Source organism: Mastomys coucha, unplaced genomic scaffold, assembly GCF_008632895.1.
Source record: "Mastomys coucha isolate ucsf_1 unplaced genomic scaffold, UCSF_Mcou_1 pScaffold20, whole genome shotgun sequence".
NCBI classification, from domain to species: domain Eukaryota; kingdom Metazoa; phylum Chordata; class Mammalia; order Rodentia; family Muridae; genus Mastomys; species Mastomys coucha.
In genome coordinates, this window is record NW_022196903.1 from 45,058,352 (window position 1) to 45,070,145 (window position 11,794).

Here is an 11,794-nt window from a genome sequence, read left to right on the forward strand (position 1 = left end):
TTCACCGGGTAGCCCTCCCCCCTCCACCACCCGCACCGTGCTTCCTGTTCACAGTAGCTTTTACACCTGAATCATGAAGACTTCTTTTAAAATCCTCTCACAGGAGATGTGATTGCAGAGCATTACCTAACTCTTGGTTCCTGAAATAGAAATGACAAAACTGTACACTGAAGCTAAGAAGGGATGGGTTTAGAGTAAGAGGGCAAAGAGGATTTCCGGTGGGTAAAAAGTAAGAGAGCCCAGGACCTTCCCAGACTTCCTGCCCTCCGGCCTCCATGAACATTGTCACCAGATTTAGCAAAGAAAATGAACATTGCCCAGTTACATTTTGATTGCTGATAAACACATAGCTCCCCCCCCCCCACACGCCCCAGTGGTCATTGCAGGGAGAAGAAGGGTGCCCCTATTGCAAAAAGCAACAGAAGAAAGAAACTAAGATCAGCCACAGAATGTCTGTGCCTCCCACCCAGTACCACCAATGAAACCTACAATAGCAAGGTCCTGGTGGAGTCCCAGGAAGACCCAGGGAGTATCAAATACACAGTAGTACTCTTTCACAACCATTAAACAGGGCAGTTACAGGGGCCTAGCTTTGAAATCTAATGTTGTTCAGCTTGGACTAAATATGCCCACCATAGAAAGAATATTTTATGTATTGTATGGATATATCACCAGTCAATTTAAAAGCCTATGGCCTATGGCTTAGGCAGAAAATAGAAGTGGGACATCTGGGACTACTGGCATTCAATACATGGTATTTGGTAAAGTCTACATCCACCAGCCTTTTGGCAGAGGCTCAACCAAATGACCTTTAGCCATAAGATGTGTAAAGGCCCAGCATGCAAGACAGAATTTCCCTTACCTCCCCACAGCATCCTGGATGAGCTGTTGTACGTCCACCTCCTGCTTCCTCAGGGTTCCAAATGAAGAGTGACTCTCCACCAGGCCTTTGCCACCAACATTCAGCTTGACCTTCCCCACGACCGTCCCGATAGTCCCACTCTTATGGTTCTCACACTTGCTTTCATATTTCACGAAGTCTGACTCCACAACCACTAGAAAGAAAATAGTAGACGAATCTGAAGACAGATAGATGGGCAACCAGCCCAGCTTCCTAGATGCCTCTTGGGAAACCCATACTATCATCCAATTGGAAAGTGGACAGCTGGGGTTAGTAAAATGCAGTCTGCACACCTATATGCTGACAGAGTCCAGTTCTGGACTGGCCAGAGTCTAGGACTGCTTAGCCCCTCTTTAGCCACTATTATGGTTAATACTGACTGTCAACCTGAAAGGGTCTAGAATCACCCAGGAGACAGACCTCTGGACCTGTCTTGGAGGGAGTTTCTAGATTGGATAAAACGAGGTAGGAAAGCCCCACTAAATATGAGAGGCACCATTCTGTGGACTGTCCCAGAAAAGGACACAGTGAACTGACTGGGCCATGATGTGACCTGCCCCAAACTGTACCCTCAAAGTGTGAGCCAAATTAATCTCAGTTAAGTTGTTCTGATCAGGTATTTTATTGTTGCAAGGATCGAAAGTAACTAAGATGGCCACCATCTGAGGTGAAGGCTGGAAGGGGACTCATGGAGGATGACGGTGACACCTGTGCCCACACTGCTGCTATAAAACCCACGGGAATTAACTTAACATGGCAGAATCTCCAGGACAGTCCTTGGACATACTTCCTTCCCACCACCAGTCATAAAGAACAATTCTCTGGTCCTCCTTAACAACTCCAAGCAAATATAATGCTTATATTATATCTGATCCCTAGCCATACATCAGCAGACATGCCCAGCCCCCCTCAGCCCCCTCCCAAAGCACACTAACTCCAAGACCTTCTCACTTTCTGTCAGGTTTTCCAGACTCTAAGGAACACAGCAGTACCACCACGAGGTATTCCAGTGTCAATCAAGTCATCTGGGAATTGCCTGATTCCTCACTGACAGTCAAATGTTCTACTTCCAAGCTATCCCCTTGCTCTCCAGCTGACCACATGCAGGTGAGGACTATCAGGATGCCTTCTGGACCCACCCTCTACTCTGAACTCTTAAGAATAATACCTGATCAACTCACATGTGGCCTGTCTTCCTTCCTTCCTTCCTTCTCTCCTTCCTTCCTTCCTTCTTTCCTTCCTTTCTTCCTTCCTTTCCCTTACTTTCTCTTTTCTCTCTTTTGTACTCAGTATTGAATCCAGGGTTTCATATGTAGTCCAATATTCTACTACAAATATATGCCCCAGGCCACTGTGCCCATTTTAATCTGTCAAGATACTATAAAAATATGGCCCCAATTATCATTCGGCAAGCATCCATTAAGAGCCTGTGTGGGCACCATATTCTGCTTTTTCTTGTCCTTGACTCAAGTCTCTCCCAAGACTCCTGAGTAATCTTCAGAGGGACTCTAAACCACTTGCAGCCTGACAGACTTCCTTCTACTCAATCAGTACCAGAAGCAGGAGATGTGTGGCAGGAGCCAGAGGCCAGGTGCAAGCCTCAGAGGCCCCTGCCTAGTGACTACGTCTGTCAGCCAGTCCCTTCTCCCATGGGTTCATTGCCCTCAGAATAGCACCATAAGCTGGGGTCAATCACATAAAACATTAGACTATAGGGTAACATGTTTTGCTTCAAAACATAACAGTCCCCCAAACTGGTCACACAGCAGATAGGGAGAAATCAAGATTCTATACATGAAATATGCCCCCCCCCATACCTGCTAAAATCTATCTCACTCATGCATGGTTCTTTATCAAGTCATCACCTGCTGAAAGGAGAGCATTGGGCTATCAGCGAGCCACCAACAATCCAATCTCCACCTTTCCCTCCTTATCCTTGGCAACACTCACACTGGGGTTGGAGCAAGTGAGGGGTGGGAGAAGCAACAAGGATGAAGTCTCTTTAATCTGTTCCTCCCAGCCATGATGCCAGTAGGACTCAGGATCCTGCCTGAGCTCTGACCTCAAATGGTGGTTTTATTTGGGAATCCCTATGGGGCATCGCCAGTCCAACTTAACTCTGTGTGATCTTTCTGGGTATCACCAAGTTATCACTTTAATACCACAGAGAGAAATTCCAATTACTAGACAGCACTTGGTGTATTTTATATTTTCCCCCTTGTTCCAAATTATTTTACTACCCAAAAGGGGGTTTTGCCATCGTGTATGTAAGCCTGCAAGTAGAGGGAGTGTAATGTTGGATATTGTCAACTTAACAGACTCTAGAATCACTTGAAAGACAAGCCTTCAAGCCCCAGAGGTATGGCCTAGGTTAGGTCAACTGAAGTGGAAAGGCCCATTCTAAATGTGGCGGCGCATTCTATGAAACAGGGTCTGGACTGAATAAAAAGGAGAAAGCCAGGCAAATACTGGAGTCCTCGGCTCCCTGTTCCCGGCTGTGGATGCAGTGTGGCCAGCAATGTCTCAAGCTCTTGTAGCTATGACTTCCACACCTGGGGTTCCAGACAACTGTGAGCTAAAATAAATCATTTCTTCCTTAAGTTGCTTCCTCTCCGGCAGTTTGTCACAGTAATGAGAAAAGCAGCTAATGCACAGGGACATTGTGAAATTCAGATTAATCCATCCTCCCATTCTGTGGCAGCTCCAGTGATTGGCTGAAGGCAGTGTTGCTAGGGGGCATGACAGAGGGGGCGGAGTTTCATCTAAAAGCAAGTGTGGACTACAGACCCAAGTGAGCCATTTAGCTCCCTTTTCCTTTAGTAGATATACAATCACAAAAATCTGAACGTTTACTACGGAAGAAGGAATTAGACATGGTTTCATCCAATAATTATGAGCTGTCGATATGGTGTTCCAGAAAGATAGCAAGGAGTATTAGGTTTCAGAAAGTTTCCAACGTCTAACCCAGAAAGCCTGGGAGAGCATGCAAATGTTTTAAAAATAAAGTTAAACGTCACAGACAAAATGTTCATTGCAGCCTTATTTATTAGGCACAAAACTGGAATAATTAATCAAATTAGGGTTAATCAAAATAGTTAATCGAATTATGCACAAAGGAATAGTATGTGTTGTTGAAATAGAATTAAAAATATCTAAATCTATGGAGGACAAGGTACATAATATTAAATAATAAATGCAGAGTATATTAAAATTGTATACAGAATGTTTCTACTCCTTTTTTTAAAAAAATATTTAGCTGTGGGGCTGGGGAGATGGGTCAAGTGCTTGCTACAGAGGAATGAGGACTTGAGTTTGGATCCCCAGCACACACACAGAAAAGGCCTGGTGGTATAACCCAGGTTCAGTGAGACCCTGTCTCAAAACATTATGGTGGAAAATGATGATACCTAATGCTGACTAGCCGTCACATGTGCATGTGTGTGTGTGCACACACACACACACAGAGACAGACAGACAGACAGAGAGACATAGAGGAAAGACAGAGAGACAGACAGTAAAATAGTAACAGCCCAGGTGGGTTCTTTTTCTTACTGTTTATCTCCACCCCTCATTTCACTCCCTATCACTAGATAGAAGAGAAAGAAGGATAGAGGACAGAGAGAGATGGAGAGAGAGGGGGGATGAAGAGAGAGAGAGAGAGAGAGAGAGAGAAAGAGAGAGAGAGAGAGAGAGATCCTTGAATCTAATTTCTTCCTTCCTGATTCTTCTTTGAGCACCACTACTAACAAATTACAACTGACCCTCCTGAATGACCATCAACCACCAACCCTGCTTCGTGGGGCCCTAGCATGTATATATCCTCTGTAAAGTTCCCAGAATTCCAAAAGGCACACTTCCACTCCAGATGCCTAGAAGAGTCATTTTCAGTCTTGGGACTAGTCCCTGAATGTCACAAGAAAACGTACCTGGACTGAGACAGTGCCCTTCTGTGAGAACATCTTCCAGGGTGGCAGATAAAACCTGGTACTTGGGTCTCTGCCAGCACCAGTACCTCTTCTTTTTGGTCACCAGACTTAGAAGTTGCAGCTTGTCAGAGTCGTTCAAGTGTGAGACTGAAATCAGGTCTCCTCCAGCATCAACTTCTTTAAGAAAATTCCGAGTTGCTTTGGCAAACATTTTGTCAGGTTGAGATTACCTGAAAAACAAAGGTTATCATAGAGTCAAATATGGAGTCACCTTGTGTCTTTTTTTTCTATAATTATGTTTTACTGTGGTCTCTACAGTTGGTGTGAAAGACCATGTCCTCTCCAAGCAACCAAGGAATGTGAGGCCACTTGATGACAGTGAAATCAAATTGAAGAAAGGGAAAGACCAAACTGAGAGACTAAAAGAGGATACACTTTCGGCATGGTGGGCTAATCTGTACTTCAGAAACAAGCAGCCCTCATCTCCCAGTGGCTTACAGCAATAAAAGTGTATTTGTCAAGCTGGGCTTAATGGTGCACATCTGTAACCATATGAAGCAGGGGCGAGAGAGTTAACCAAGGCCATCCTGGTCTACATAGTAGATTCTAGGCCAACTAGATCCTGTCTCAAAATAACATTATCTGTTGCTTACACTGCATGTCAATACAAATGAAACAGGAATGGTCTGGTTTTTAATTTTAATTTTTGGAAGTTTTCTTTTTGGGGGGTTGGAGGGAGGGTGGACAGAATCTTATTCCTTAGCCCATGCTGGCCAAGAACTCATTGCTATATAGTGCAGGCTGGCCTCAAACTCTGAATAATCTTCTTGCCTCTGCCTCCCAAATACTCGTGTTACAGGAGTAAGTCAACTAGCACCCAACTGAGAGCTTTATTTATTGTGGCCATTCAAAGAATCCAAGTGGCAGCCACCATCTTGAACATTATCAATCATTATACAACATAAAAGAGAATTCTAGAAGGCTTTACATTAGTAATTAAACATCCTGGCACGAGAGGCACTGATGGCATATTCACTTAGGACTTGTCAAAACCTCTATCTAACCAACCATGAGAGTCAAGAATACAATCCTCCTAAGAACCTGGGAGGCAGAGACCTTGGGATATCTGTTGACATATCGACTTCCAAACATCCGATCAATAGCAGATTGGAAGTATTAAAAAAAAAATTGCATCTGGATTGAGCAAGCACAGGCTCCCCTTCAAACAAATAAGCAGAAGGCCAGTTGTATAAACAATGTACAAGTGATTTAAATATACCAGATGCTGTGTGTAGGATGTATGAAAACTTTACACCATTTTGTAGGAGGAGGGTTGGCTAAGGTAAGTGGTCCATGTTGTCAAGACCAGCACTGCTTGGTCCTGAAAACCTGCCTTGATCACTGAGGGCGTGAAGGAGGACAGACACACAGACAGGTGTACAGGAAATCTGGGGTCAGGTGGGCTATGCTCCTTCTGGTGGCAGCACCTACTGCAAGAGCAACTTGGAGACTCAGAGTGTTAATTTTATACAGGTGAAATCTGAATCGAGGAGGCTGGTTTATTGTGCGCAGCTGAGTAAGGAAGCAGGCTTCTAGTACACAGATGAACAAGAAAACGGGTTTAGCCAATCGTGACAGGAGGGTTCTTTGGGGAAGCAACCTCTGGGAGAGGGAAGCTATGGTTGATAGCTGTTGCACACACTGTCAGCATTTGCACTTGGCAGAGGTACCATTAGGAGGCACCACATTACCACCATCATCTCAATCACCCCAGGTAACTAACTAGTAAAAAAAGATCTAGCATGCCCAGTTATACAGGAGCAAAGGCACTAGAACACGGGTTCTCAACCTGTGGGTCTCGACCCCTTTGAGGACTGTTACAATTCATAACAATAACAAAATTACAGTTATGAAGTAACAATTAAATAATTCTATAGTTGGAGTTCACCACAACATGAGGAACCATATTAAAGGGTCACAGCATTAGGCAGGTGGAAAACCACTGTTCTAGAAGGATCTAGATACAAGGATTTAGAACCCACTTTGCCCTCAACTAAACAGACTTTTAAATTCAAATTTCCATAATGTTCCAGCTTGGGAGCACATGACAGTAGACTCAGGGCTGTGCATATAAAACGTCACTGAGCTTCATGGCTGGGAAAGCTACTGCATGCTCTCCCAGAGCTTAAGAGTTATACTGGCAAGCTTTTATTCACCTGCCTGGTTGGCTGGCTTCCCAGACAAAGCAGATTTGAGCATCAAGCAGTCTGTGTGGATGTAGTTGAGGACAGAGGCAGACTCCTTGGAAAAGAAGAAAGCAAGGCAGTATCCAGAGTTAGCAGAGAATACCTGGGCCCGCTGGCTTCTGAGAACAGGGAATCTTAAGGGATCGGCTACAGTGGTGGCAGCATAAGAGAATGCCATCACTCGCATGTGGATGGGTCTGGTCCGCTCATTGACACATTTGACTCTGGAGTTTTGAGGCACCCTATTCTTTCTCCCTTCCTACTTAAGATTCCTCCTTCTCATCATCATCATTTTTCTTTTTTTATTGACAGTCTGAGGCCAGCCCTGAACTCCACAACTTCCTATCTCTGCTTCCCAAAGGTGGGATAGACTCCTTCAGAGCGCTGGTCTTGCCACAGCTGGCCCTGGATTCTAGGGGAGAGCCCACCAAACAGCAAACACCCCAAGTAAAGAGAAGGACCAACACATGTTGGGTTCCTGCTCTCTGCCAGGCGGTGAGCGGGAGGCTTTTATGTGTTTCCTCATTCACTCTCCAGAGAAACTCTCTGAAGCAAACATTTTCAACATATTGCAGATGTGGAAACTGAAGTTGAAAAACATTAAGTAATTTTCCCAAGATCTTGAGAAACAGACACATCAGAAGCCTGGTGCTGCTTTGATCTGGACTTGAATTCCCCTGCTGAACATGTCCCCTGCAGGGACACAGGACATCCACATGAAGTAAGGGCCCTGTGGTCACAAACCATGTCAAAAGCAAGATCACTCTGTCACCATGATCAACCAGAAACCAAGCACTAATGTTCTCCAAGCCATGAAGGGGCCAATACCACCTTCCTCCCAGTCTGTCTAGTGAGTGACTGCTGCTTGGCCAACCCCAGCTACAGCCTAACTCTTCCAGGCTTTCCATGAAGCAATGAATTTTGAAGAGTTGCAATCAGAATTGGTTCCCACTTACAGTCAACCTCTACTCCAGAACAAAGACCTCCCTCTGAAATCACGGACAAGCCACATCCCCCTTGCTGCAAGGAGCAAGAAAACCCAAGCAAGCCCAGACCCCAGTAGCTTTGACCTGGGGACCTTGAATGTCCACCAACAGGATTCACACTGAGCCAAGAAGATCTTCTTGACTCCAGAGCAGGTGCTTGGGACCAGCCTGCTCTGCTGATCCCTAATCAATGTTTTCTTCTTTAGCTTAGCTGCATATGATTCATTTGCGAATGACAGTGTCTGGAAAGGCCAGCTTCAGTTACGGTAGAGACAAAGCCATTGCCTTGGAAAACGTATCTTTCCACCAAGTGTGTGAAAGGAACAACGGGTGGTCAGAGGACAGGCCTGAGCCTGAAAAGGCAGACTGAACTAGGGAACAGAGGGCTAGAAAGGCTGAGGCAGGAAAATTATAAATCCAAGACCAGGCTGGCCTTCACAGGAAGATAATATCTTTTTTTTAAATGTTTTAATTAATTTTCAAAGGTAAACGCAGTTATGGGGATTGGCTGAGCATTCCTGTAATGCCACCACTTGACCGTGGGAGAAGCCCCAGGATCAGAGTGTTCAAGGGCAGGCCAGGCTCCCAGGACTCTATCTCAAAAATAAATGAGAAGACAGATACACCTCTCCAATGTCCCCAGAGTTCAAAAAGAACAAGAACACCCTGTGGTCAATGCACAGCTTCCTCAGGAAGCAGGCTGTCCTGGAGTCCAGGGATGTGGGCAGGCAACCTGGGTTACTTTTTTCTCTCAGATCTAATCAGGGGTCCAGCCTTTCTTTGTAAGAAGCACCCGTAGGTGATGCATATTGAAGAGGATTCATTTTTATTGCATATCTAGATGCTGTTCCTCCAACGGCTCCCAACTCTCTGTTTGGGGGTTGACTGTCACCTGGGCCTAGCTGTCCTGGAGCATCCTCCCCAACTCCTCTCTCCAAGTCCCATTCAGACTTCCAGTGAGTGGCTGGCTGTTTTGTTCCAGCTTCAGCAAAGCCTGGCAACTGCCTGTTGTCTTCCTCTGAAGGGTGTGGGTGGGAAGAGCCTCTCCCCAAACGGTCATTCCAGATTGAGGCAAAAGACGGCAAAGTGGAGAGGTTCAGCTACCCCAGGTCAGGCAGGAACCACGGCAGCCTGTGTCTGTCTCTGACCTTTCTTCCTGCACATGCACACGACTGGATCCTTCCTGACATCGGAGAGAGATTAGAAGACAAAGGATGGATGCATGGGATATGGTGGAGGCATGGTGAGATGGGGTGCCAGAGAGCACCAGCTGCACTTGCCACATCCCAGGACCACAGGAATGGCCGCGATCATGCTGGGAGGGGCAAGGATGGAATGGAGACCGAGCGAGAATGGGACTATGGGTAAGACGAAGCAGCTGCCCCTACTGGAGGGTGGGGAGAAAAAAGCAGATCACTACCCCAATCGCCGGCCTCTGGGGGATGGAAGGGGATCTCCCACGGCACTGGGGAGCCGACAATTTGCCCCAGTCCGGGACACCAAGCGGGCGGAAGGGAGAGGAGCATAAGCGGAGCCCGCAGCTCGCGCCCGCCGCCACTTACCCGCGCGTTGCTGCTCCGTCCTGCACGCTCCTTTCCTTCGCGGGCGCGCTCGCGCGCTCCCGGGACACCCAGGAAAAAGAAGAGGGAGGGCCTGAACCTTTACTCAGTCCAGCCGGTCCACAAGCTAAGGAATGGAGCCGGAGGCGGGGCTGAACGCGGGAGCCCGGGAACCTGGCAGCAGAGTCAAGGGAGCTTAGTCTAGGAGATCCAGGCAGCACCAGAGGCTACTTTTGCCTGCCTTCCTTCCAGGGACACGAGGGAGGTTGCCAGCCGCCCGGGTCAGGTTCTGGCTCTCCATCTGCTCCAGAGGAGGAAGGTGGGGATGAGTTTGTGGCCAGTAGTAGGGTGTGATCTGTAGGGGTGACTTTACAGTTCATCCAGGAAACTCCCACCTTGGCCTTGGAAACCCTTGCACTTGCTTGGGGCTTGGAGCTTGGTGTTGAGTACCTAAATCAGAGGGGAAAGCTCTCTCTGAAGGCAGAACCAAGCCTATCACCTGTAGGTGCTTGGTAAATTGACGGAGGGGATTGAAGCAGAACGCTGCACCCTCTGAGTCAATTTTTATAAGGTGTTCTTTCCCGTGCAGTAAACAGAAAAAGAAAATCCTCCTTCTGTCTTCCCCTGTCCCTCCCCATTTACACTCACAGAGAGTAGAGCATTTTGTGGCTGCACCAGTGCGGAGGAGCCTGGCAGGCTGCTACAGGGGTGGAGTCTCTTGGTCACCTCACCTCAAACCTCTCCTAACTATCCACACTACTAGGGCCCACAGGGACCCTCTGTAGTTCCTCCCATGCTTTATGATTCTCTTTTGCTCCAACAGCCAGCACTATGCTATATGTATAATACAAACTTCTTCTCTAAATCTTCACCTCACAGAGGACAGTAAGGTTTGTCTGCTTTGTTGACTGTGTCCGGTTCCAAACTTGAAACTTACTGCATAGTAGATACTCAATAAATTATGTTTGGGTTCAATGAGATGGCCAGCATGCAAAGGTGCCTGCCGCCAAGTCTGACCACCTGAGTTGGGTCCCAGAACCCACACAATGGAAGAACTGACTCATACAGGTTATCTCCTGATCCCCTACAGGTACACATGTGCCCACACATGCACGTAATAAAAAAATATTTCTTTTAAAGAAACGAACTGTCTTTTTTTGTTCCTCAAACGGGGCAGGTGAGGATTGTGAGATGGTCTCCATAAGTTATCCCATTTCAAGATTTCTTTTCTAGCATTTAAATGATGTAAGGGGATGAAGAGTGGTTTGGTGTCCATTGCCTTCTGACCTGGGCAGCTAGCTTAAGATCATCCTCAAAGCTGGTCCATGGAATGCTCCTCCTGAAGGCCCCAGTCCTGGTCAGCTAGCTGTTCACTTGTAAGCATGCAAGGTAGGTACTGGATAAGAGAGTAAATAGAAATTGCTATTGTTGTTCCTCTGGTCCCCTGCTTTGTCTACCATGAGTGAATGAAGTCAAGGCACATCCAAACCTCTAGAATCTCATCCTGAGATCAGCAGGAGTTTCCTGTTTTCTCCTTGCCCTGGGCCTGTATGTCCCAGTGCTGCACGTAGGACTTCCAACGCCCACCTCCACTACCCTTGAGGTAGCCTAGTGGCCAAATTACAGGCTTAATTTCCTCTCTCCCTATAAGGATGTGACCAGCAAGCACCTGGAATTCCTCTTCGTGCAAATGAGGCATTCCTAGCACCTCAGCCCCAGCCAATGATGCACACTCATCTCGAAAGCCCCTACTTACCCACTCCCCAACGTTTCTATAGCCCTTGTTACTCCCAGTAAAGGAGCACCATTTCACTGAACACCATCTCTGGATAAACCTACCCACCCAGCTGCCTGGATACCCTGAGGGCAGAAATAGACCCAGGCCAGCAGAAAAGAAAAATCAACGTTTTAGCCTGGTCAAGAGTTTTAAGATCTATTTTGTCAGGTTTTTGGCTGATGCTCTGGTTTAAATGTGTTCCCCAGAGTCCAAGCCCATCTCAGTGCTGAGAGGGGCACTGATAAGAGGGTTATTACACGAAGGCTCTGCCCTCGGGGACATTGTTGACAAGGGAATGGGTTGGTCATCATAGAAACTGGTTCTGATCAAAGGAGCTTGGCACCGTTCCATCCCAGCTGTTCCTTCCCTTCCACCTCAGGGTGACTGGGCAAGAGGATT

The 11,794-nt window shown here is 46.8% G+C and overlaps 1 protein-coding gene across 5 annotated transcripts in view; it reads right to left on the minus strand.

The window, feature by feature from the left end:
• Gsdme (gasdermin E) overlaps positions 1–9,779 on the minus strand; it is a 51,472-nt gene extending 41,693 nt beyond the window's left edge. Inside the window, exons 1-4 of one of the 5 annotated variants that reach the window (XM_031381870.1) lie at positions 8,952–8,994; positions 7,044–7,128; positions 4,828–5,057; positions 863–1,055 (exon numbers count right to left, since the gene is read on the minus strand). In XM_031381870.1, coding sequence (XP_031237730.1) covers positions 863–1,055; positions 4,828–5,038 — 404 coding nt within the window. In that variant the 5' untranslated portion in view covers positions 5,039–5,057; positions 7,044–7,128; positions 8,952–8,994. The other 4 variants (XM_031381868.1, XM_031381871.1, XM_031381873.1 and 1 more) reach the window with 4 other exon arrangements.
• Positions 9,780–11,794: the final 2,015 nt, after the last annotated feature.